At 39.0% G+C, this 26,887-nt stretch overlaps 2 protein-coding genes across 7 annotated transcripts in view; one reads left to right on the top strand and one right to left on the bottom strand.

Moving 5' to 3' along the window:
* Positions 1-1,150, top strand: part of LOC127009063 (translation factor GUF1, mitochondrial-like) — a 42,729-nt gene extending 41,579 nt beyond the window's left edge. For all 4 annotated transcript variants that reach the window (XM_050881782.1, XM_050881785.1, XM_050881781.1 and 1 more), the window contains one exon: positions 1,010-1,150. The gene's annotated coding sequence lies outside the window, so the exon portion shown is untranslated. The remainder of the gene's footprint in view (positions 1-1,009) is intronic.
* LOC127009062 (lysine-specific demethylase 5A-like) overlaps positions 1-26,887 on the bottom strand; it is a 57,088-nt gene that overhangs the window by 5,416 nt on the left and 24,785 nt on the right. For all 3 annotated transcript variants that reach the window (XM_050881779.1, XM_050881778.1, XM_050881780.1), the window contains 10 exons: positions 25,396-25,577; positions 22,063-22,187; positions 20,697-20,847; positions 13,374-13,644; positions 13,055-13,245; positions 11,414-11,732; positions 8,197-8,349; positions 7,687-7,849; positions 5,987-6,131; positions 2,861-3,053 (listed from right to left, as the gene is read on the bottom strand). In XM_050881779.1, coding sequence (XP_050737736.1) covers positions 2,861-3,053; positions 5,987-6,131; positions 7,687-7,849; positions 8,197-8,349; positions 11,414-11,732; positions 13,055-13,245; positions 13,374-13,644; positions 20,697-20,847; positions 22,063-22,187; positions 25,396-25,577 — 1,893 coding nt within the window. The remainder of the gene's footprint in view (positions 1-2,860; positions 3,054-5,986; positions 6,132-7,686; positions 7,850-8,196; positions 8,350-11,413; positions 11,733-13,054; positions 13,246-13,373; positions 13,645-20,696; positions 20,848-22,062; positions 22,188-25,395; positions 25,578-26,887) is intronic.

Genomic DNA, 26,887 nt, shown 5'->3' with positions numbered 1-26,887 from the left:
TATATATATATATATATATATATATATATATATATATATATATATTTTTTTTTACTTGACACTTCAATCTAAAACTAGTTTTATAGCAGAATTATCTTGCACGAAAAATGTTTGACATTTTCCTACGTTATCTTATTTGGAAATGATTTCAATGAGAACTACCAGCACTGGGAAGATTATAGTGTTAAGTTCTACGAAAAACTGTGGCTACTGTTACTCTGTATAAAACAACAATTTCACTATCTTGCTTTATTTCTGGTAAATTTGCAGTATTTTATTCTTTCTCAGAAGTCAAGCAACTTATCTTTGACCCTTTCATTGCTTTAACATTTGTACTACCTGCGATCTTCCCAGTCAAATATTATTATAATCCAAGTATAATTTCAGATCTCGGTAACAATAGCCACTTAATGGAACCCAAGTCTAGCACATCAAAAAATTATTTTATAAAAACTTAAGATGTGAAGTTAACATTAGTGAAACATAAGCAAAACCAATTTTCTCCATATTCAAACATATTCCACATTCTTAGTATGGCACAAGCAAATTGACAAATATTAAGCCATACTTGATCATGTTAAATGCCAGTAATGTTTGTCCACTGGACTGCCAAGGATTGTTGACTCATCTCATTAAAGAGCATTAAGGGAAGGATACATTTCCTTGTACCAAATTATGCTGGAAATTTAGTAACACACATCTGATATATATATGACAGAGGCTTCCAAGTGATGACCTATTGTTTTTTTTTTTTTTTTTTTTTTTCTAGGGATGTGTATTTAACTGAGTTGAAATATTATCAGTTTCATTAATATTTGTGCAACTAAACCAATAACCATTTCTCAAGTAATAAATGATCTGTGGTTATTAATTGTAAAACTAATCATAATAATGATTACAATGTAAGGGTAATCAATTATAATTATCAGTAATCTGAAAAATGCTGAAGTAGTTGAATAGAACAATGTTCAACAAAAATCTAACTAATTATTATCTATTATGATTACAGACTACGATTAGCCCATGCCTGGGGACTTAAGTGATCCAAATGCTGAGATGCTGGTCTTCATGAAGAGAAACCCAGATCTTCTGTGAAACACAGCTGTATGATATTTTGTAATAATATATTGATAATAAATTATAATATCTATCATGTTTTATTTGTTGATGGATAAAATTGTTTGGTATATCTAAAAATTGTGGCAGCACCTGCAGTGTAACTTTTCAAAATAGTTGTGTTTGCCCTTGTGGCTTGACTTTTCAACAGAGTTGCAGTGATGCAGCAGAGTGCTTGTGGTGCCAAAAATATGCATGTGCCCAACTCTGCATAGATCACGCACGTCCAATTTAATCTTGCCTTAAAATATGTTCAAAGTCCTACAATGTTCTCATGACATTTTATTTTTCGATATTTTTTTCTACTTGAAAGTTTTTTTTCAGGTGACCCTAATCATGCACCTCTAGACACGACCGCGACCTCACTAGTTTAGTTGTATATGTGTTATTATAACATAATAACACCATGTTGATATTTTGAAGTCTTGGCGACCCCAGAAAAAGCACTCGGTGACCCCAAGTGGGGTCGCGACCCAAGGGTTGGGAAACGGGGATCTACAAGGTAGCCCGTGGACTTTATCACGTCAAAGATTTGGGTATCCATGGGTTTTCTCAAGACCTTTTGTGGCCAACCAGAGCACCTGCAGCTCACTGCACACCCCACGCACCTTTATTCTTACAGTAACCGTGCTATTGGTTACTCTTAAGTACCCTTTACCAGACTACTGGTTTGTATACCCATGGGAAACTAAGTGCATTCAAAAGGATGCATTTAATGAGAAAAGTCAACAAAATTTACTTATCACCACACATACTAGACGTACATAATGCAAATATATCTAAATTAATATTATCTTGAAACTTAACTATATTATATTTTTTTTACATTTTCATATGTAGAATATTCAACATCACTGGACGGGCCACCACCGCCACCAACCCAGACCCAAAAGTTAACGGTTTCATCTCTAGCGGGGCTTCATGCATGGCCCGGGTTCCCATTGCCATCACCGTTGATGACATCACTGACGGCCGCCGGAACCGTGAAAACAGAATAGTGGAAACCCGGCCTAATACATAAATATATAACAGACTTTTAAAAGGTATGTATTCAGTGGGATTGTAACACCAGCTGGAGTTTCACATTAAACTCACACAAAAAATGAAAATGTCCAATGTGAAACAGCACAGGTTAAGTGTCAACTGCAAGTTCTCAAATGTGAAACACTGTCTGGGGTTTAACGTTAAAAGGTTTGAGGTGAAGCTTTGTGAAACTACCCAAGTGATGATGAGGAGGAAAATGGAAGGGGATGGGAAAGGAAAGAGGTGCAGTGGGTGGAAAGGGAGAGTGGCCTGTATTCAGCCCCACACCACAAATCCATCCCATTTAAAATGCAACATCCTAAAGGCTCAATGGTGTGTGTGTGTGTGTGTGTGTGTGTGTGTGTGTGTAAAAAAAAATATATATATATATATATATATATATATATATATATATATATATATATATATATATATATATATATATATATATATATATATATATATATATATATAACTGCTCTAATGTTAAAAAAATAAAACAACTGTTCATATGAAGTATATTAAAAACTTATGTATGAAATTAGCTTGCTATTTTCAATTGCATTTCTCATGATATCATCTCTACTGATACTTTCAGGTCCTATGACTTGTAAGAATTGTGCACTGACCATTACTGTCTAAGTTTCAAATCAATACCAGTAAACACTAACAAAACTTTAACAAAATATTAAACCTGAATGTTCATATCAAATGTACTCACATCTTGTCCTTGAGAGGGTGTTCCTTTGTGCTGCTGCTGCTGCTTAACTTGGGCCTCCACTAGTTTTTGTAAGAATACTGACAACTTAGCCAAGGCATCTGTTAACTCTTCTGTCTTCATAAGGTTACGGGCACGGTCCTGCCAAGACATGGCTCGCTCTGTCAGGCACTGCAAAGCCTCTGCTTCTGGCAACCTATTGGAGAAAAGTACAAGATAAGAATTGAAAAATAATTGCAATTATAATAATCATTCATAAAGTATAATCTAAAGGTCTATTCTCGCAGTGTGTATGTATTTGTAACTGAATATACCTATACACTCAACCCTCGATTTGCCGGACTAAAAGGGGGGAAGGCTTGTCCGGGAATGGCAAATGTCCGGCAATGGAAAATGTCCGGGGGTCTACCCCCTTGCCGGACTTTACCCTATATATGTCCAGGAAACACAACCCACCCCCGGACTACACCTCGCATAGCTGTCCTATACTGTCCTGTAATATAATATATTACCTTCTACAACATGCACATATACAACATACATAGGTGTATCCACGACAAGCACGTAAGCACAACACTCGTGTGACGCGGCAGACTTGTGTACAGTCCAGTACTAGACGTGTATGTCCGCCCGCGCTGCCATCTAGTGCCCGATTTGCGAACTTTGTCTGGCGCGGTAGTTTGAAATCGACTTGTCCCGGACTTTTTTTTTTTTTTTTTTTTTTTTTTTTTTTTTACCCCACGGACTCTTGTCCGGCAAATCCGAAATCCGGCAAATGGAGGTCCGGCAAATCGAGGGTTGAGTGTATGTAGTGTACATGGTCTGAGGTATGCTTGTCATGTCTTTTTTCCATATCCACTTTTGTCCAGCCTTTCTTTTGTGAACACTCTTTGCTGCAATCATTTCTTTTAATCAATTTAGAGCATCTATGGTTCTGTCTAGATAGCTGTATTTCTTCACTCTTGCATCTAAGCTTTCTCAGTTTGTTCTTGTCATTTGTTTCCATTTCCTTCATCACCTGTATAATGCAATCAGATCTCCTCTTTCTCTTCTCTTCCATTCTTCAAGGTAGATAAGCTCAACTTTCCAGTTTTTCCTCATTTGTCATGTCTCTCAAGATTGGAACAATTTTTTTTGCTGCTTTTTGGATTCTTTCTATTTTCCTAATATTTTTCTTTGTGTAAACACATCACTACTACATAAGCCAACATCTGGCGAGCAAGAAACCCCAAAATCTTGTGGAATTCTTGCAATTCTTGTTCTGGTACATCCAATTTTCAAGATATCCCCCTAAATCTTGGGAAGATGGTGGCCAAGTGGGCAGCATGTGTGCATGGTGAGCCCGTGAACCTAGCTAGGTTTGAGTCCCACTGAAACATGCTGATTTTTCAACCATCACCGAGTGGCGGAGATTACCCACATCCTGCCCAGATCTTCCATTAACCTGGCCCCGGCACCTTCCGTTTTCTCGTTCTTTATATGTTAAAACTGCATTTATTAGAGACAGGATAACACTGAAGCATCTCTCCCAACCCTCAACCACATCCTAGGCCTGTAGACCATCAGCAAACCTGTACTCCTCTTCAGAATGTGGAAGCTCTGATCCCACATCTGCTGACTGGTGGCGCTCCGTCACTACTGTGTGTATGTGTTTGTGTGTGTGTAATAATAATAATAATAATTATGGTTTATTTACTGCTCAGCAGCCTTTTGGCTGAAAATTTACAAAAATGGGAGAACACAATATAGTGAGGTATGGGAGGGAGGAGGGAGTGAGGGTGAGAGTAGTGTGTCAAGTCAGGTGACAACTGAGCCCAAATCCCTAAGTAGTGGCAAGGTGTGAATCTTGGTGTGCATTGACCCTATACTCATGTAGTCCTATCTCCATGTTTACATTTGTCCAGTTTTTCCTTAAAATTCCATACACTCTTTGTCACCACCACTTCTTTCAATTCATTCCAAGCATTTATATTCCTATGGGAAAAACTCAACTTCTTTGTCATTAAGAAATGTTCCATTCCTCAACCTTTTTAAGGATCTCTTAACTCTATCTTCACTTCCCCTTTTCAATAATGGATCTTTGTTATCTTATTCCTCTAGGTCATTCATGAGTTTACAGTATGTAATTAGGTCAACTCTCTCTTCTTTCCTCCTGTGTTAACAGCCAAATTTCTTTTCGTCTTTCTTAATAAGGTACGTCCTCTAGTTCTGGTACCATACTGGTGGCTATTTTTTTAATTTTCTCCAGTTTCTTCTCATGTTTTTGTGTGAGGAGACCAGACAACTTATGCATATTCTAATTTGGTCTAATCATTGTGGTTATAAACTTCATCATCATATCTTCATCCAAGAAGTGAAAACACAGTCAGATAACTTAGATTAGGTAGGTTCATTTCCTTTAATCTTTCCTCAGAAGTTGAGCCTGCCAGACTTGGGACAATTTTTGTTGCTGATCTTTGTATTCTTTCTAGTTTACTTTTTTTTTTTTTTTTTTTTTTTTTTTTTTGGTGTGTGTGTGTGTGTGTGTGTCTATGTGTCTGTACATGTAATTCACCATGGCATGATCATGTGCTGGACTCATGACAGCCATGCTGGAACCTCACACACCACACATGCTCATATCCTTTCTGCCTGAGTGAGGCTCGAATCTCAGTATGCTAGGTGCCTGTCAGAGCAACCTTACACCAAGAGACCTTTAGTGTGTGTGTATGTGTGTGTGTGTATGGGGGGGGGGGGGCACATAAATGGAAAATGCTAATGAAGAAGTAGGGAATACGTTACATGTAAGGAAGGGGGGAAAAAAAGTGGGATACTGAGTTAGGAGCACTTATGCAAAAGAATGTTGGAATTGTCCATGTCTCAGGGTTAATGAGAAAACTAATAAAGTGGGTGTGATTACTTTACAATTACTGAATGAAAAAACTTAACATTGGAACTGTCAATTTCTCAGAGTAAATGTGACAAGTAATAAAGGGGTGATATTACTTCAACAGATTATGGAAGAGAATCAATATTTAGGGACGACAATGAAATATAATGAAAAGATATGAAAACTATAATTAAACTTAAGTAAAATATAAATGTTAATAAATAATGTGTATAATTATAAGATATTTATCAACCTCATACCTGACAGGTAATTTCTGGAGTGTGACTAAGAGAGAGAGGATGGTTTCGAGGCGTGGGCGTCTTGACCGCTCACATGACGGACACAAGAACCTGCCTTCATTACTCAGCTTCACTTTACTACGGTGAGAGGAAGGAACACATGCACCTGAAAAAAAAATAAAACAATAATAGAGATGACAAATTTTAAGATGGGTCAGAAACAGTGGAAATAAATAGACATCATATATACACCGTCAGTTTGAATTTCAACTGATGGGATGGGTTTGGTTCAGTCTCATCCACTTCTTTGATATAACAAGTTCAACCCCCCTTGACAGAACAGTTAAGAAGCCTTCACCATACCACTGTACACTCTTACTATTTTCCTTTCTCTCCCAATGTATCTTCTCTCCTTAACCCCTTCTTCTTTATGCTTATGCCTTTTAAAAAGATGAAAAATCTCCAGCTCTGCCTGTTCATCAGCTGAGTACAAACATGAAAACAGAACATTGTATCGCAACTCCGTCGTGTAATAAACATGCCAGTGTGGATGGGATCACATAATGCCATTACATAACCTCCAAGCGAACATAGTTGATAGGCATTGGGGTTCGTTCCAGTCCCATCAATAGTTGGTGTTTGCGCGTTGCATCAGAGGATGTGACAAGATGAGATTACACAGTATGTGGACATGTATTTGGCATGTATCAACTGGCTACACCTTAGTGTCTGCCACATGCGAGTTGTGTGTTTAAAACCAAGGCTGAGTGGATGACAACAATGTCCAGCTATATATAAGATATTACCAGAACTTACTGTGGAATCCAAAATACCCAAGCTATTTTCATAAAATACTTCCCAATGATGTATGGATAGACATAACCATGAAAATGGGGAAAACAGTTGAAGAAATTGCCACCATTTTCTTTCTCTTCAGTGTATGGTAATGTATGTAAATACATGCAGAAACAGCAACTGGTAAATTGGTAATCTGTAATCATCACAACCTCAAAATATGAACAGACTCAGACTGAGCACGGTGGAACCCATGAAAGTTTGCAATGTGATGAGGTTTGGTTACGAACACATTTTCACACATTTATTCACAGATCTTCATCACGGAACACAGCCTTTTTATGTTACAGTGTTTTGTTCGCACATCTGTACACTCTCTTTGTTGCAACACTCGCATTCCCTTCCAATCTCTATTCTTCAAGTATTTACATTTCTCACATCTCAGATCCTCATAAGAAATATGCCCCTCCCATAAGGCCTGTGTTTCAGAGATGTAATACACATCTATTTAACAAAAAGACATCCTCCTCCTTCACCCCTGAGCCATCACTACCACATGACATTGAACTCCACAAAGAAGCTGCATGCAGCTATTCCTTTCCTTTCATTATCAGTCAAGGAAAATCTCCCAATATTTCCTCAATCTACTTCAAAGTCTGGCAATTAAGCTAGTATATGCTACACTTTCTTCATAATTTGTCTCCCAAGTACACTTCCTTCATAATTTGTCTCCCAAGTACAAAAACTCTACATATTCAAATGAGAACTTCATACTGTAACCCAGCCATCTGAATAATAAATTGCTAATAAACATGCAGGGGGTTTGGTAGCTCAAGGGGTTTCGTGTCTGCCTCACGACTGAGAGGTTCCCTCAGGGGATGCAATCACCTAAAGAAACATGCATCTTAAAGTCATAACATACGTACTGTGAAATAGATCGAGGCACAGAGAACATGTTAACATGGTGGGCTGTGGGGGCTTGTGACAGAGGCAAAATGTAGCTCCTTCTTGTGGAATGTCACCATCTCGTTTATTGCGGTTGTGAGCCCTCAGAGCTCTCATGGCTCCAAGCTCCCTCTCCTCGCATTCCTTTAAAAGTACAAAGTGGACTGTATTAACATTCAGAAAGACCATTTTCAAGGGGCCTATTAAATGAGGCAATGACTGATTTTTTTTTCCATAGAAAGAAAATGGAGGCTGGATATGTAAATAAAATGGAACGGTCTAAATAAATGACAGATATGGGCACAGTGGCTAGAAAATAACTAACCCCTTGGTTAGCTGTAGAAATCATTACCTTATATATCTGAAGAAAAAAAATGCATATTTGATCTTCCTTTGGACAAATTAGTTTGAATACATGAGTGATTACTGAATATATGTAGGATTCAATTAGAACAGTAACTGATACTAACTATTTTTTTATGAAAACTCACTTTGAAGGCCTTCACTACTAATGCTGAATTAGCAGCATCCTCCAAAGATATGTCCAAGAGCTGGGCCTGCTGCTGCTGAGCTGACATCTCCTCTCTCTTGACTCTCTTCCTCTTGCCAGATACAACACCAATGTCTGTTCTTGGCACCAGAACCTAGAAAAAAAGATAAGAACATAGTCAAAGTATACTTATTCCCTAACCCTAGCAAACCCTACTTGCCAGACACAAGAGGAAATCTATCTGCTCTATTCTATCTATAGGTTTAACCCCTTCACTACGACCGGGCCAAAACAGCGCCCCGCGCCGTATCCGAGATCAGATCACTGCCAAATTTTCAAATAAATGTAATATATAATAAAGTTTTTTCATCACTAAACTCAACAATCATGACGTATTATATATAAACATGCAAAATTAAATGAGCAACATAAAAAAAAAATAAAATAATAGATAGATAAATGATGTAAATAATAATAAATATATAAATAAATATATATTATATAAGGTTAAGGCGACGCAGTATGCGTATCGGATATGCAATGGGACGCAAGGACGGGGTATAATGTACGCTCCTGGAAAAGGTTAATGCTGTTTTCTCTAGGAAATTCTCATGAAATGATGGCTGCAGAGTTCTCTCTGTTCATCTATTTCAATTTTGCAGCATCAAGACCTGTTGTCCCATCTCTCACTCACATATTCCTCAACCATCTGACTGGGTCTTTCAATAACCATACACCCACACCTTCTCACAAACACTTTAATGTTATGCCCAAACCATCTCAATGATTGCGCTCCTTGCAAGAACACGACATTTTAATATCAACTTTCTGATAAAAGAATGTAGTAGTAGTGAGGCAACAAGTACTTTCATGAGATGTAAATTGGACATGCTGGCAATCACAGACACCTAAATAAAGGGTTGGGGATGGAAGCTTGATGTAAATGTGAGTGATTTGTGAAGGCAAGGTAGGGTGTAATTGGGACTCTCTCTCTCTCTCTCTCTCTCTCTCTCTCTCTCTCTCTCTCTCTCACACACACACACACTGAAATTGCGATATGACCCGACAGGAAAAGGAAAAGGCTGCTAAAACCGGGTTTTTTCACACCTTGTTGTGGTCCTTGACTCCCATTCTCACTCTTACCCACCCCCTGGGCCTTTCCATGGGCCGCTGGAGGCATGGTGAGTGGGATCCGGGCATCCAGGCGCATGTGTGCGAGCAGCCCCAACCACGCGCTGGGCTTGAGCAGCTGATGGGTAGCTGATGATGGTGATGGTGATGATGAGTGTCGGCGGCGTGGCCTTTGCATTGGCGCCACCCAACGGTATTTTCATTGGGGCCCGTGTGTGTGTATGGCTGTGTTTATTGTGGGCCCAGGCTCCTCAATTTGCTAATTCTTATTTTCCACATGTTGTGCGGGACTTCTTTCTTTTCTTCCATCTCTTCTTTTTGAAAAAGAAGAAATGGAAGAAAAGAAAGGGGTCCCATGCAACATGTGGAAAATAAGAATTGGAAAATTGAGAAGCCCAAACCCATAATAAACACAGCCACACACACACACACATGGGCCCCGATAAAAATACCGTTCAGGTGGCACTGCTGACACTCATCATTACCATCACCATCATCGGCCCCCCGTCAGCTGTTCGGGCCCAGCCCACGGCCGGGGCTGTCTACACACATGCGCTTGGTAACCCAGATGGGTGGCCAAGTGCAAGGTGTCAACAGTTTTCAATTTTCCCCATAAGAATAATGGTTCAAAGTTTGCGATTTCAACGTTTGCAACCCACAACATCGACCTATTTATTGCAAACTTGGAGACAGTAATATATATATATATATATATATATATATATATATATATATATATATATATATATATATATATATATATATATATATATATATATATATATAATATATATATACAGTAATCCCTTGTTTATCGCGGGGGTTAGGTTCCAGAACCCCTTGCGATAGGCGAAAATCTGCAAAGTGGGTGTAGGTTATCTCATTTATCAAATATACTGACATACAAGGGGTGCAGGTTATCTCATTTATCACATTTACTGACATACAAGGGGTGCAAGTTATCTCATTTATCACATACCGATATACCTCATTTACTGACATACAAAGGGTGCAGGAAGAAACTTTCATATTTCAAGCAATTTTCAAATTCAAAACATACGTCAACATTTACTTCAAAAAAAAAAAAATAAATAAATAAATAAATAAATAAATAAAAAAACATTTGTTTGTAAACAAATCCTGCACATGCGTGATGGATGGGGGATGTCTTAGGATACGGGATGGCAGATGACACAAAGCAATGGGTTTAAGTTGGATAAGTTCAGGTTCAAAAAAGACATAGGCAGAAATTGGTTTACCAACAGTGAGATACATTCAAGAAGAGGTTAGATAAATTCTTGGATGGGAGGGGTATGGGGTGTTAGTTTGGTGCCGTGGTCTGGGTGGCATGTCGCGCTGTCTCGCGAGACCTCCTTCCTCCTCCTGCTCTTGTTGCGGGGGGAGCCCGACGGGTGGGTGGGGGGGTGTCGAGGGAAGGCAAAGCCCTCCCCCCAGTGAAGAAGGTGGGGAAGTCGAGGCGGGGCGAAGCCCCCCCTTTTAGCTTAGGTCTTGTTGGTTTTCCGAAAAGGAACTGCCGCTGCTGCCATTAGAGGGTGATAACACTGCAGCAGAAAATGCATAACTGACAACTGGGGCAGGCCACTCAGTCACTTGTTGCCATGACAACGTTGACCACTTTCTTTTCTGTGATTGGTGATTGGAAGTTAGTTTGTGAAGTTCCGATCTCCACAGTCCGATTACCTTTTACAAAGATGATCCAATCTTTGCGTTCCGATCGCCAAGTGCTGTTCCGATCAGATCGGACTGATGATCGGAAGTGCCCAGCTTTGATATATATATATATATATATATATATATATATATATATATATATATATATATATATATATATATATATATATATAGGCATAGCACTATTTTCAAACAAGATTGGTTCCTGGCATTTACTCCTGACTCAAAAGTTAAAAGTTTTGTTAAGTCTAACTCTTGTATACAGTGAATACTGTACACAGTACTGGAAAAAAAAGGATTTACCCAATAAACCTCAAAAGTGGAAAGAATGAGATATGAACATGAGTAACAAAAAATATGGAGCTGAATTTTGCCAAATAATGCTAAACACTTACTTCAAGCAAAGTCAGATGAGAGTTTTTCTTCAAGAATGTTCGAGCTGTCTTCTCTAGCCAAGCATGGGCTGCTTCTACATTTTCTTCAAGTTCTGCCAATGGCTCCAGGTTCAGGGGGATGGGACGTCCCCTCGCCACCAAGCTTTCCACTGTTTCTAGCAACGGGGCAGTCTCTCCTTTCTGGAGTGTAGTGACCTTGTTGGTCCACTCACGGGCTCTCTTTACAGCATCCTTGAGGGCAGCAACACTAGGCAAGTGAGCAGGAACCTCCTCAGCTTGCTTCACTAGTTCCTCACCCTCACTTACACTGATGCCTGGTCTGAAATATGAATATGCAACATGTTTTCAAGCTGAAATTTTCAGAGAAAAAGTTTATATATTTCATAATCAAATGGCTATTTTTTATACTAAGTGAGAAATGAGGTCAGTAATGATAAAAATCACATCACCCTACTTCCTGTTGCCATGATAAAGGGTCAAAATGGCCTGTCATAAGCAGAGTATATACATAAAAAATGAGTTTGAAAAGTTCAGAAAAAGAACACTGCTATCCACCTAGGATGAAAGTCTGAGAGATAAGAGGTTTTCAGGTAGGAAAGCTCTCTAGGTGTCCATATCTCTAGACAACTCTTGCTGATACATTCCATTAAAATATCTTGATACTTTTTGGTTTGTCACTGCCTGAAACAGAGGTGATATTTAGGGTGATGACTGGCAATGAATTGATAGAGAGGATTTGTTTGTATGAGGTGAGGGAGCAAATAATCATGAACATTGAAGACAAGATGTTTGAAAGATATTATGAAATATAACTTTCCCAACAGATGCCTAGGGAAATGGAACAGCCAGGAAAAAGAGGTTGTCCAATCGAGAACTTAAATGAGTTTAAAGGTAAATCTGACCAAGTGAGATTCAGAGAAGGGACGCCATGATTGTGGCTCATTTCCTGTATATCACAACTCTATCTCTCCCTTTTTCAACCTGTCTGTCAATTTGTCTATATTTTTTACAGAAAATGTGGCAGCTCAATGGCACAAAAAACAAGAGGAAACAAAAAAGACATGCAATGGATCTCCTTCTAATGGTGTTACAGTACTGTCTCCAAGTTTGCAATAAATAGGTTGACGTTGCAGGTCGCAAACGTTGAAATCGCAAACTTTGAACCATTATTCTTCTGGGGAAAATTGAAAACCGTCGACATCTCATCTGAAATGCCGGGCCGTAAGCTGGCGATAGAGAAAGCCAGAGCCCCCACCCCCACACAGCCTAGTGCATTCCACAGAAGGGCCGGAGACACGCTAATCTGAGATCTCGGCATGAGTGGCGAGAGGGCTCGACCGCCACCGCGAAATGCGAGTCGCAGCACACCAAGCCATTGGCCCCACACCGCATGAGCGTGTCCCGCCTGCGACCGGTGCTGCGTGAACCCTGTGGTGGATCCCTGCCGCTGCCCCGCTGCGCCGGCTTTAGCGTGGACGGCAGATGGGGACCGGGAACGAACGGAGAGCACCACACCGGGGCTTTGAGGGCCCAAACAATGTGGGGGTAAAAGTGTGGGTGGGACCAAGGATGAGAGACCAATGTCTTGCAGTGGAATGATACAGGGTGACAATGATGACTATAAAAATAAACACAGCTTACTTGGCATTCAGTGCTTGACTAGCTTTTTCTTCCCAAGTTTCCATGTTGTTTAGAAGCTGCTGCAGTTGTGCCATGGCCTTTTCAATCTTTGGGTGTGGAGGCAGAGATATACCTGAGTCCAGGAGCTTCCTTACACAATCAACTGTTACTGATCCCTCCAATGTCTCCTCCACTTCCTCTAGCCACTCAACCTGTGTGAAAGATGTTTGTTAACCAAATGAAATAAAATTAAGAGTTCCCATTTACAATACAAGATAAGGAATTTTAGACTTCAATCACAACATATACAGTTTCCAAGATTATGCATAAACACTATTACCTGTTGCAGCTTGTGCTTAAGCCTAGGAAGCTCTGGCAAGTCTATGTCCAGTGAGCAGCCAGTATCCACCATTTTGGTAAGAACTTCTGAATCTGGAGTGTCTTGGTTGAGCAATTCTACTGCCTCCTGCTGGAAGGTAGTGACTCGGTTGAGGAGGTCTTTCACAGCTTCCCCTTCTCGCACTACACATGCCAGAGACTCTATCTGCTCATGGAACAGTCTCAGCTCTTCCAGAGTCAGTCTACTCTTGGCTTCTCCACTCCCACGTGTCCTGGATAATTGCAGCATCATTAGTTTAAAATAAAAACTGAACTAAAGCCCTTTCACAAAATGTATGTGAATGCTCTCTGCCTGGGAGAAATTTCTTTTCCACCTCAATTTTCTCCTTTCCCATAAACTAAACAAAAACATCAAATGGCATGTAAAAATCTACAATGGTGCGATGGAAATTATACAATAATAGCAGCAAACCAAGGTTGGTTTCACTTAAATCAAATTATTTAAATCTAGTGATTTAAATTAATTTAAATCAGTAAAAAAAAATCATGATTTAAATCAAAATTAAATATACTGCATTTAAAATGATTTAAGTGTTATATCAAGAATAAAATATCTAATGATTGATATATATATATATATATCTATATATATATATATATATATATATATATATATATATATATATATATATATATATATATATATATATATATATATATATATATATATATATATATATATATATATATATATATATATATATATATATATATATATATATATATATATATATATATATATATATATATATATATATATATATATATATATATATATATATATATATATATATATATATATATATATATATATATATATATATATATATATATATATATATATATATATATATATATATATATATATATATATATATATATATATATATATATATATATATATATATACAGTAGAGCCCCACTTAGCGCGAGCCACCATCTACCAAGAAAAAAACTAATTAGCGCGAAAGCCTCAGTTAGCGTGAGCAGCCACCACGACTGAATTTTGAAAATTGCGCCAAGCAGCCATGATGCACGGCACAAGCCGCCATGTTGCACGGCACAAGCCGCCATGTTGCACGGCACAAGCCGTCATGATGCGCGACACAAGCCGCCATGATGCACAGCACAAGCCGCCATGATGCGCAGCACAAGCTGCCATGATGCGCAGCACAAGCCGCCATGATGCGCGGCACAAGCCGCCATGATGCGCGGCACAAGCCGCCATGATGCGCGGCACAAGCCGCCATGATGTGCAGCACAAGCAGACGACGCCATGTTGATACAGGGCAAGTGCTTTGTTTACGTTGTGGATGTGGATACGGGCAACTGACCTTGGCCGTGTGTGACGCACACCCGGAAAATTTGGATTTGCCGGTTGTCCGAGTCTGCCTTCAGGCAGCGAAGCCGCTGACCGGGTGATCGCCGGCGATGACGTCATCGGACTCCCAGCGAATCACAAGCGTGTTTTCAGAGCTCAGCCAATCGTACGGTTGTTTTTTTAATGTGAGTGATTATTTTGAGTAATTATCAAACCCAAAAGTCAGACCCACGTGTGCACCAAATATTTTTTTTCGTATTGGTTACTTTATTCAATTAGCGCAAATTCAGTTAGCGTGACCGGATTCATCCACCTAATTCTCGCACTAAACGGGGCTCTACTGTATGTATGTATGTATGTATATGTATATATATATATATATATATATATATATATATATATATATATATATATATATATATATATATATATATATATATATATATATATATATATATATATATATATATATATATATATATATATATATATATATATATATATATATATATATATATATATATATATATATATATATATATATAAGAGAAGGAAGAGCATGTGAACCAGATGTACAGGAAAAGTATCAAGTCTACTTGTCTTGTACTGATCCTGTACGGGTCCTATAGCAAGTCAGGCACCAGTGAATCATTGCAATCTCTTACAAGAAAAATATTCAAAAGCATAAAAAAGAAAGTCAGGTCTTTTTGTTGATAATAACTAGAGACCAGATTTTGCCATAAATGCCAAAAATGCCTATTTGTGCCTTTTGAGTGATTTTATCATGATAATGCCTTTTTTGACAATTTAGTGCCTATTCTGGCTTTTACAAGTGTATATCCTGTAATTTTCTTTAGTTATAGCTAAAATTTAACATTTCTATTGGCACCCCGAGTGTAACATGTTTTTTTTTAATGTTAGTGCTTGTTGCTGTTGCCAGATGGCCCAAGTTGGCCTGGCCACTACCTTTGTGTTGCTGGTTCAATGTTCTCCAGACCATCCACCACCCAGCGTCATAATGACGAAAGTCTTGTAAAAAACTTAGTGATTTGGTGAGAGAATTTGGCAGTGATATATTCTCTAACGACAACTGTGTCTTATTTTGCAAAGTATGTGGGAAAGCAGTGAACCAGGAGAAAAAATATTTTATAATTTTATAATTTTAGTGTTTGCATCAAGCCTTGTCATTGGCCCTTTGTTTTCAACATGCTGGATGCTTGGCCAATCACGTACCAGCTTTTACAAGGATTTGTTTATGTTGTAGTCGGGCTCCAGAGTTTCCCACGGTGAATACACGGTCGCGATGTGTGCTGTATTTTATCTTTTTTTTTTACCAATTTCTAGGCAAGATAGCAGATAGATATGTATTTCTATGAGTAAATAAGCATTTCAGGCACATGATCTGATACATGACAATACGTGAGAATTGTTTTTTTGTCTGCTTATTGACCTGGATAAGAGCGGAGTGTGCCACGAGGATGATGTCAGATGACGAGTGTGAGGTGATACTGGAGGTTTCCCATCTATAGGAATATATAAATTTCATTTGTTTATTTATCATTATACCATAGCAAAGAGCAACTTCTAAGCTTTCAAATGATATATAATTGTCCCAGTATTTGTTACAATAATTTGACTGAACACTAAGCAGGGGAACACCTATTTACATTAGTTACCCGTTTTTATGTACATAACTTCAAACCGCCCGCTCAGTTTATCATGGGGTATAAGGGTTAAACTATGGTTTCATTTCACAGTGCCCAAATTTAATACAAGAAAATGGCTTCATAAGACTGAAACAAATAATCAGTGGAAACAAACAAGGATTAATGCCAAAAAAAATCATTTAAATAAAAAAAAATCCGATTTAACCCATAAACTGCACCAGACATCTCAAGATGCTATGAGTTAGAGTGTGCCAGACATCTTAAGATGACACATGTTCCAAGGTGAATATTTATATTTCCCACGATGCCAAAGTATATTCCAATGAACCTCGTGTGGCAACATCATCCCTCTTTCGCACCATGTAGTCACCATCATCATATTAGTTGCTCTTTAGCAGCCATGGAGAGTAGAATTGTCATCTACTGATGCCAACCAGTCTCATATAGCTCCTGCGGTCGTGACTGAGGGGGAGGCATGGGAGGGGGTATAAAGAAAGTTTTGGTAAAGAGAAAGATTGTAGTAGACAAATTTGTCTCTATCCAGACACTCCCTCCTTGCCTGCTCAAAGTTTCTCAAAGATCTTTCCCCCCTCTCCCTAACGTACTCTTGCACCCTATCCCTCTTTTTCACTCTAGCATTCCCTCCCTCTATCTCACTCACATACACCCATCTGGTCATCTTACTCTCCTCCATTCACTCCACGTGGCCAAACCACTTTAAAGTCTGTCGCTTCACTTCTTCACCACTCCACACTTCTTCCCTTCACCCCTGTGACACATTCCAAAACGCTCGTACACACTTTCATTACTCATTCCATCCATTCTAGTCACACCACAAGCACTCCTCAAATAACTCATTTCCACTGCCTGCATTCTAGACCTCTGACTTTCATTCCAGGCCCACATTTCACTTGTATATGTGAGGGTTGGTACTATTATTGTATTTCTCAAATCCCTCTTTACCTCCATGCTCACACTTCTGCCATTCATGATTCGTCCCAAAGACCCTACCACCCTTCTTCCTTGCAATGCCCTTTCTCTTATATCTCCCTCCATACCACCATGCTTACACATAATTGATCCAAGGTACTTAAACTCATTGACCTCCTCCATTTCTTCACCATTTAAAATTATTTTGCATTCTTTTTCACATTCAATTCCCACTCTATATGGGCATACAAAATCTACAACCTCACTTCTACTTTGCTCACAAACCATCACTTTACTTTTGTTGACATTTACTTTCAGCTTTCTCCTATTACAGACACTATCAAAAACACTGACCAAATTTTGTAGGTCACTTTCATTTTCTGCAATGAGCACCGTGTCATCAGCACAGTATCGAATTCAGTACCCACTTCCTTCCCTCATCGAAAAGTCTTACTCCAACTTCTCCAACTTTGCCCTTAATTTCTCTAATAACACTATCCATATAAATACTGAATAACCATGGTGATATGATGCACCCTTGTCTTAAGCCCACTTTTATCTCAAAATGTTCACTTTTTTCTCCAGTAATTTTGACACATGCAGATTCATCCTCATAGAAAGACTTTATTGCACTAAGCAGTTTTCCTCCCACACCATAAATCTTTAAAACATCCCACAATGCAATCCAATCGACTCTGTCATAAGCTTTTTCCAAATCCATGAAGGCAACGTATAGTTTCTTTCCTTTTGCTAATATTTTTTCTACTACCATCCTGAAGGCAAATATCTGATCCACAAATCCCCTTCCCTTCCTGAAGCCTCCTTGTTCTTCACTGATTTTCTCTTCTGTAAGTCTTTGCACCCTCTCTATTATGACTTTTCCATATACCTTTCCGGGTATACTCAGGAGACTTATACCTCTATAGCTCCCACATTCCCCTCTCCTGCCCTTCCCCTTGTAAACTGGGACAATGATGGCTTTCGTCCAGTCTGCTGGACCCCCCCCCCCCCCCTCCCATGCTACTTTACATATCTTGACCATCCATTTAACAACTACATCTCCTCCACACTTCAACATTTCTGTTGTGATTCCATCAATTCCTGCTGCCTTTCCATTTTTTTACCTTTTTATTGCCTGATTTACTTCTTCATATGTTATACTTCTTTCTTTATATACTCCTCCTCTACCTCTACTCAAAACTGCTGCTGTTACAGCTGCTGGATGTCCATCCTCAAAATTCATTAACTTTTTTAAATATTCTCTCCATCTATCTTTCACAGCTTCCCCATCTTTCAACATCTTTCCATTCTTTCTACTCTAATACACTTTTAAAACATAAGGAAGTGTGAAATTTCAAACTTGAATGTGGTTCAATGTTTGTTGAACATGTATGTAAAGTAAAAATGTTAAAATAAGTGCAAAATGGAGACAGGCACCTGTAAATATCCAATAATAACCTATCTTCTCAATATCTTGTCAATATTATCCATATATTGTTTGTGTTTACCTATCAAACAAGGTTAAACAGTTTTATGAAGGTCTGTCTTACCTCAATGATCCCTGTCTACTAAGGAAACGTAGCGTGTCTTGTGCGTGTTGTCAGGTTTTGTGTACAACCGTCTACTAGTTTGTTTAGGTTAAAGCATTAAGTCACGTAATTTTCTTCCTGACTGGTGTCATTTTATATGAAGTAGTGGTAAGTACTACTGTTATACCCTGTTACTTTAGAAAAGAGTTGCCGTTGTTGCTGTAAAAATGATTGCCACTTTGATTACATTTGCAGAGAGGTTTGCAGTTTAATTTAAGTGCCATTGCTGCACTATAACTTCACTGGCCAGTGACCCAAAGCTGAACCTTGACCTTATAAGATGCAAGGTGATTTTTAGGGACATTTTTTTGGAAAAAAAAAGTACATCTTATAAGCCGTCAAATACGGTATTGTATAATGATTTGCGTGAGTGATGATTTTTTTCTCATTAATTCGTTTAGAGGAGCCTTTAACCCTTTCAATACGGTGACACAGACATCGGCGTCACAGTATGGAAAGGGTTAAGAGGAAATGGAAGAGGATTAATCCTCTTATAAACCTCTTAATCCTCTTCCATTTCCTCTTAAGAGGTTTAGAAGAGGATTAAGAGGAAATGGAAGAGGATTAAGAGGTTTAGAAGAGGATTAATCCTCTTCTATTTCCTCTTAACCCTTTCCATACTGTGACGCCAACGTTTGCGTCACATATTGAAAGGGTTAAGAAACATGATCCCAGCAGCTACTGGGTTAAAAAATTAATAGACAATACATACCTGCATTTCCCACCTAACAATTAGACTCCATTGCATATACCTGCATTACCATATACCACTGCATACACCTCATGCATAAGTACATTAATTCAGAATGAATATTATTAAGTAAACATCACAGTGTACATATACTTATATTGCAGTACACATGATATATCAATGTTCTTCACTCCAAACTCAACATTGTCGGGAGACTACACTGATCATCTGCAGTTTAATTCATGCGGACCAATATTGGCAAGCAGCTTAAGAAGTCTGAGTGCATTACTACATTAACTTTATAAGCTTGTATAATGCCCTGGCTTTTTATGACACTGCAGTGCCTGATTGTTTGGTGGGAAACAACAAATACAAATATGTATTGTCTATTCATATTTTTTAAGTTAAAGCATGGTGCCCATACAATTAATATCTATAAAGCATATGAAAACAAAACAAAAAATCATATATGCAATACGAAAATATTTCTTGAGGATGGCGAAAAAATAATTGATATATACAAATGTGAGTTGAAGCAGCCTTGGCCCCGCCCCCAGGCATGACGTCATAACGCAGGAACCAATCAGCGAGCAGCATGAGCGGTGGCAACAAGTGAATTTTTAAAATCTTTGTATTAAAAAAGCTTGTAATCTGCCATCAGATCTTATTACGAGCGAATAGATTGCTGCGGCCCATAACAACAACCACAACAACAAGATCTTATTACGTGTTTGCTGCTATTGTGTAATTTCCCTTACATCAGTGTAGATCTATACATGCTATTTGATATTTTTGTTTATTTTATGGGAAAGGATATAACTGAAGAGGAAAAGAAAACTCTACAGCTTCCAAACAAGACCAAAGTCAGCTTCCTAATATCATTAGTAATTTTGCTACAAGATGTCAAGTAAGACATTAACACATGATAGTTCACCGTGCTTGAGTGAGTCAGGGAGCCCACATGCACCGCCTGAGAGCAAAGGGGCAAATAATGAAGTAATAATAGAAAAGATGAGGCAGTAATGGAAAAATTACAACTACAAAAAATAAAGCAGTAAAAACTTACCTAGTGCGAACTTTTTTGGTGGCTAAGTGGGCAGCAACAGTAGCACACTTTTCTGCTTCTGTAACTGCTTGAATAAGTGTCTGCAGCAACTCACTCTCTGGGAACCTCTGAGTTTCTGCTTCTTCAACCAGCTCTCTTAATTCACTTAGCTCTGGACATTTAAAAAAGAAATGAGCTCAATGAGCAATATTTTTATTCTCTTTTACATCTTCATTACACATCATATAAGGAAATGACTGAGTTTTTCATCCACCATGATGGAGTGATAAAACCAGCAAATTTTAGAGCAAGAGAAAGAATTGGGAAGGGTCAAATGTTTAAACGCTATCTCAACCCTCACTTGCTAGTGGCAATTATTGCTGTTCATCCAGTTATGTTGTTTATGTAGCAGAGTGGTTTGAATATCCCTTGGAAAGTGAAACTTTTCCTTGGAATTCCATTTGATCATTTTATAGTTGGCATAGACGCCTCCGTGGTCTAGTGGTCAGCATGCCTGGCTTCTACTCCGTGGGCCCGGGTTCGAATCCCGGCCCAGGCAAGCGGCTTGCAGCTCACCCAGCTGTTCATCCTCCCTTTCGGGCTGGTCGATAAATGGGTACCTGGGGAAACCTGGGGCAGGTAAACTGTGGTAACCCGGATGTCACACTGGCCCTGTGTCCCGGGGTAATGGGCTCCCTCCCACCACAGGCTCAATGGTCAATGTTACAGAGATGAGCATCGAGGCCACGCGCTGCTACAGCGTATGCCCCCAACTTTACCTTACCTATAGATTTTGCATATGCAGATGTGTCACTACTGGAACTGAACTTGAGGGGGCCCTCTGCCTGTTACTCTTGAATGGGATTTTTGGGGGGGGCTCCTCAAAATATTTCTTATACCTATTATTATAATGTAATATCAAAAACCTAAAAGTTTGATGAAATTTCGACAAATAGTTTTTGAAAAAACTTTTTCCTTCAGAAAAAACTCTTGATTCTATGTGACACTCCTTTATTTTTGGTAGTATGCCTTTGACTGCTGGTCCACAAAATAATATTTACACCCATTGCTACAATTTATCCATAAAACATTTAGACTATGTATCATCATTTTCATGAAAAAAATTGTAATAGATTTCTTTTTGCCTTGACATGGAGAAAAAATATATAAAATTGACTAAAATAGATGTAGAAAATGTGTTATGGACAAAATATTTGTCTTTTCTTTAGCTTTCATGTGAAAAAAAAAATGACTGCAGTTTGAAAGGGCAAATGTACAAGTACGTACTAAACACATCCTTAAGAGGCACATACTTGTACGTACTAAACACTACACAGGTTAAGAACAAATACAAAAATATTGAAAAATGAACATGAAGGTACTTTACCTAATTTTTCTTCTGACTTTGCCTCCAATGCTTCCTTCACCTTGACAGCCCAGTGATCAAAAGACTCAGCCCGGACTTTCAGTCGTTGCAGCAAAGGTGGCAACTCATCTAGAGTATAACGGTACCTGTATGAAATAAAATTATGCACTGTCATTATCATTAGCAACCCTGTTTCCTGAAGTGTCAAGATGGAAACTTAGATAAAACCACATTGCTGTTTAGAGAAGTGCTTTAGTAAAAGATGTTTGAAGGAAGCCAAGCCTGAAGCATCAGTCTCCTGTAAGGTAGGATTTACTGTATTTGATGGCATATGACAAATTTTGTTCTTCAAATTATTTTTGAAAACTCCCTTGAACCTTATATGCTCAAGGTATGGGTCAAGAGTTGCCTGGGAGCAATGCTTTGGCTCTATGGAAACAAAGCAGAAAAGCATGTTTTGTCACCAAGACTTGTGTGTACTTGATATCAGGCATATTATAATTCCTCAACAATGCTTAAGTTTGGGCAGCCACCATACTGATTCAAAGTCATGGTGGGGGTGACGCACCTAATGATTAATGACTTTTTTTTTTTTCCAGCAAAGGAGGCAGCTCAAGGGCACACAAAAAAAACAATAATAAAAAAAAAAGCCCGCTAATCGCTGCTCCCATAAAAAAATCAGAAGAGGTGGCCAAAAGCAAGGTCAAATTCGGGAGAAGAGGTGTCCTGATACCCTCCTCTTAAAAGAGTTCAAGTCGTAGACAGGAGGAAATACAGATGAAGGAAGATTGTTCCAGAGTTTACCAGCGTGAGGGATGAAAGAGTGAAGATGCTGGTTAACTCTTGCATAAGGGGTTTGGACAGTATAGGGATGAGCATGAGTAGAAAGTTGTGTGCAGCAGGGCCGCGGGAGGGGGGGAGGCATGCAGTTAGCAAGTTCAGAAGAGCAGTCAGCGTGGAAATATCGATAGAAGATAGAGAGGCAACATCGCAGCGGAATTTAAGAGGTAGAAGACTATCAGTAGGAGGAGGAGAGCTGATGAGACGAAGAGCCTTAGCCTCCACTCTGTCCAGAAGAGCTGTGTGGGTGGACCCCTTCACACGTGAGATGCATACTCCATACGAGGGCGGACAAAGCCCCTGTATATGGATAGCAACTGCGCGGGGGAGAAGAACTGGCGGAGACGATACAGAACGCCCAACCTCGAGGAAGCTGATTTAGCGAGAGAGGAGATATGAAGTTTCCAGTTGAGATTTTGAGTTAAGGATAGACCGAGGATGTTTAGTGTTGAAGAAGGTGACAGTTGAGTGTTGTCAAAGAATAGGGGATAGGTGTTTGGAAGATTGTGTCGAGTTGATAGGTGGAGAAATTGAGTTTTTGAGGCATTGAAGGACACAAGGTTCCTTCTGCCCCAATCGGAAATGATAGCAAGGTCTGAGGTTAAGCGTTCTGCAGCCTCCAGTCTGGAGTTGTGTACTTCCTGTTCTGATGGTCTTCTATTGAAAGAAGTTGAATAGTGCAGAGTGGAGTTGTCGGCGTACGAGTGGACAGGACAGTTTGTTGTGGTAAGATCATTGATGAATAACAGGAAGAGAGTGGGTGATAGGACAGAGCCCTGTGGAACGCCACTGTTGATAGGTTTAGGGGAAGAGCAGTGACCATCTACCACCGCAGAGATAGAACGGCTGAAAAGGAAACTGGAGATAAAGGAACAGAGAGAGGGATAGAATCCGAAAGAGGGCAGTTTAGAAAGCAAAGACTGGTGCCAGACTCTATCGAAGGTTTTCGATATGTCTAGCACAACAGAGAAAGTTTCACCGAAATTGCTAAGAGAGGATGACCAAGAGTCAGTTAAGAGAGCAAGAAGATCGCCAGTAGAACGCCCCTTGCTGAATCCATACTGGCGATCAGATAGAAGATTAGAAGTGGAAAGGTGCTTTTGAATCTTCCGGTTAAGGATTGATTCAAAAGCTTTAGATAGACATGAAAGTAAAGCTTTTGGGTGGTAGTTTGAGGGATTGGAGCGGTCACCCTTCTTAGACACAGGCTGTACAAAGGCATACTTCCAGCAGGAAGGAAAGATAGATGTTGATAAGCAGAGACGAAAGAGTTTGACTAGGCAGGGTGTCAGCACAGAAGCACAGTTTTTAAGGACAATAGGAGGCACTCCATCAGGTCCATAAGCCTTCTCAGAGTTGAGGCTAGAGAGGGCATAGAAAACATCATTAGGAAGAATCTTAATAACAGGCATAAAGGAGTCAGAGGGGGGATGAGTAGGAGGAATATGCCCAGAATCATCCAAGGTGGAGTTCTTACAGAAAGTTTGAGCGAAGAGTTCAGCCTTAGAGACAGATGAGACGGCCGTCAGGGTTAAGGAGAGGAGGGAAAGAGGAAGAAGTGAAATTGGAGGAGATATTTTTGGCTAGATGCCAGAAGTCACAGGAAGAATTAGAAGAAGCAAGGTGTTGACATTTTCTATTTATAAAAGAAGTTTTGGTAAGTCGGAGAATAGATTTGGCACGATTCCGGGCTGAAATGTATAGATCAAAGTTAGTGGGAGTTCGAAGGCTCTGGAACCTTTTGTGAGCTGGTTCTCTATCTTTAATAGCACGAGAACAAGCGTGATTAAACCAAGGCTTTATAGCATGAGGGGTAGAGAAAATACGTGGAATGTATGCCTCCATTCCAGAGACAATCACCTCTGTGATGCGCAGAGCACACACAGAGGGGTCTCTCTCCTGGAAGCAGTAATCATTCCACGGGAACGGGGGAATATACTAATTTAGTCAGAATAAGTAGTTATAAACAGCAACATATAAAGAGCCAGTAATACTTAAAAACCAAAGTTACTTCGCCTGGTTAATATCATCATGAAACAAAGGAAAGGGGCATTGTGTGACAATACAATTACCTTACGTGCACTGCCTCTGGAGCGTCTGTTGTTACAAAATGCCTTACCGTACTAAATTACTTTTTTGTTTTGTTTTGTTTTACTGGCACTACCTATGTCGCTGTTAAAATATAAACATACCGACATTAATTTAATAGGCAATATTTGTTAGGTTTGACACTCCCACTAGAACTCTGAACCAACATGAATATGAAAAAAAATTGACAAAAATATTCAAACAGCTGTCACTACATGTAAATCTCTTTAGTCATAATAGTTTTGATAAATTACAAACCATTTGCTTGGGTAGAAATTCCAATAAGTTAGACAATAAACCATTAATCTGAGCAGAAATTTCAATAAAATTACCATGATATTTTTTTTTCATTAATTCACAAGTGCTTATGTCATCAAAGCTACTATAAATGCATGTTGCAATTGACCAATGGCAACACTAAATTACCTCAATGTGTGATTTTCTGGTGGACATTCACAGAGCATTTTGTAGTGCCTCAAGCAGACCAAGCGTTCTTGAGTGCAGGAGCATGTTACTGCTGACAGGAAGCAAGTTGTTTTGCAGAAGTCACACTGCCTCTCATCATCAGGAAGCAGCTCAAAAGCTTCCCTTTCTGCACTGGTTACACCCTGCCAAAATCACACACTATAAGCACCATCCATTCATATACAAGACTGATGCTTAGCTTGGGTAAAATAAAAAATAAAAATTCAGTAGAGGAAGAAAATCACCTCATAAAATGGCACATACTATATGAAAAACCTTACCATTCAAGTTCTGTTGCTCTTGATTTTAATCTTAATTTTGGGTACATCATCAACTATAACATCTAAATAATAATCCATAACCTATTAAAAACACCAAATCTATCTGTGACTCCATGTTTTGGTTTGGGAAAGTCAAATTTCACTCTCAGGTAGCAACCTGACAAACCTTGATTTAGTGAAAAAGGTGCTAGCATTTTGAAGGCCCAACCAAGTACAATCTGATGATCAGTTGATGTTTGGCATGCTTGAATACGTAACCAAGGCACAAAGCATGTTGCAAAACATTCTTGACCTATCCCAAACTCAGAATCTTAACTGGAAACTTTAACTCTCTTTTGCTAAATAAACTTCTTTGAGGTTAGGCATCCTGTATTGTGTTCACCAGTTCGTTCCCCTCCTAGTTGCTGTTCATATACAAGGGCCTTGTCCACCCTCGTATGGAATACGCATCTCATGTGCAGAGGGGTTCCACACACACAATCCTTTTGGACAGTGGAGTAAAAAAAGTAAAAAAAATAAATAAATAAATAAATAAAAAATAAAAACATCTCATCAACTCCTCTCTCAATACTGACCGTCTTCTACCTATCAAAGTCTGCTGCATTGTTGCCTCTCTTTCTATCTTCTATCAATATTGTCATGCTGACTGCTCTTCTGATCTTGCTATCTGCATGCCTCCACCCCTCCCATGGCCCCACTACACACGACTCTCTACTCTAGCTCATCCCTACACTGTCCAAATTCATTATGCAAGAGTTAACCAGTATTTTTATTTCTATCACAGGTAAACTCTGGAACAGCCTTCTTTTTTTTATTTCCTCCTGCCTAGGACTTGAACTCTTTTAAGAGGGGAATATTCATCTTCTGGATATTCCTGTTTGCTTTTAAAGGAGCAGCAATTTGCTGGCATTTTCATTTTGCCTTTGTTTATTGCCCTTAACCTGGTAGCAGCAGGGATTGTGTTTCTTAATGGTCCCTCTAAGCAGAAAAAATGAGAAAAAATCATCACTCATACAAACCATTTCATAATATATATCAAAGCATTTCTGATCAGTTTATGTATCATCTATTTTGGGGGGTTTATATCATAGCACAAATTTGGCCCGTCGCTGCTACAGGGTAAAGCCACAAATTTGGCCCGTCGCTGCTACCCGGTTAAGCTGTTTCCTTTT

This window comes from Eriocheir sinensis, chromosome 39, assembly GCF_024679095.1.
Source record: "Eriocheir sinensis breed Jianghai 21 chromosome 39, ASM2467909v1, whole genome shotgun sequence".
NCBI classification, from domain to species: Eukaryota; Metazoa; Arthropoda; class Malacostraca; order Decapoda; family Varunidae; genus Eriocheir; species Eriocheir sinensis.
Note: the sequence above shows the minus strand (reverse complement) of the source record. Positions and strands in the feature narration are given on the sequence as shown.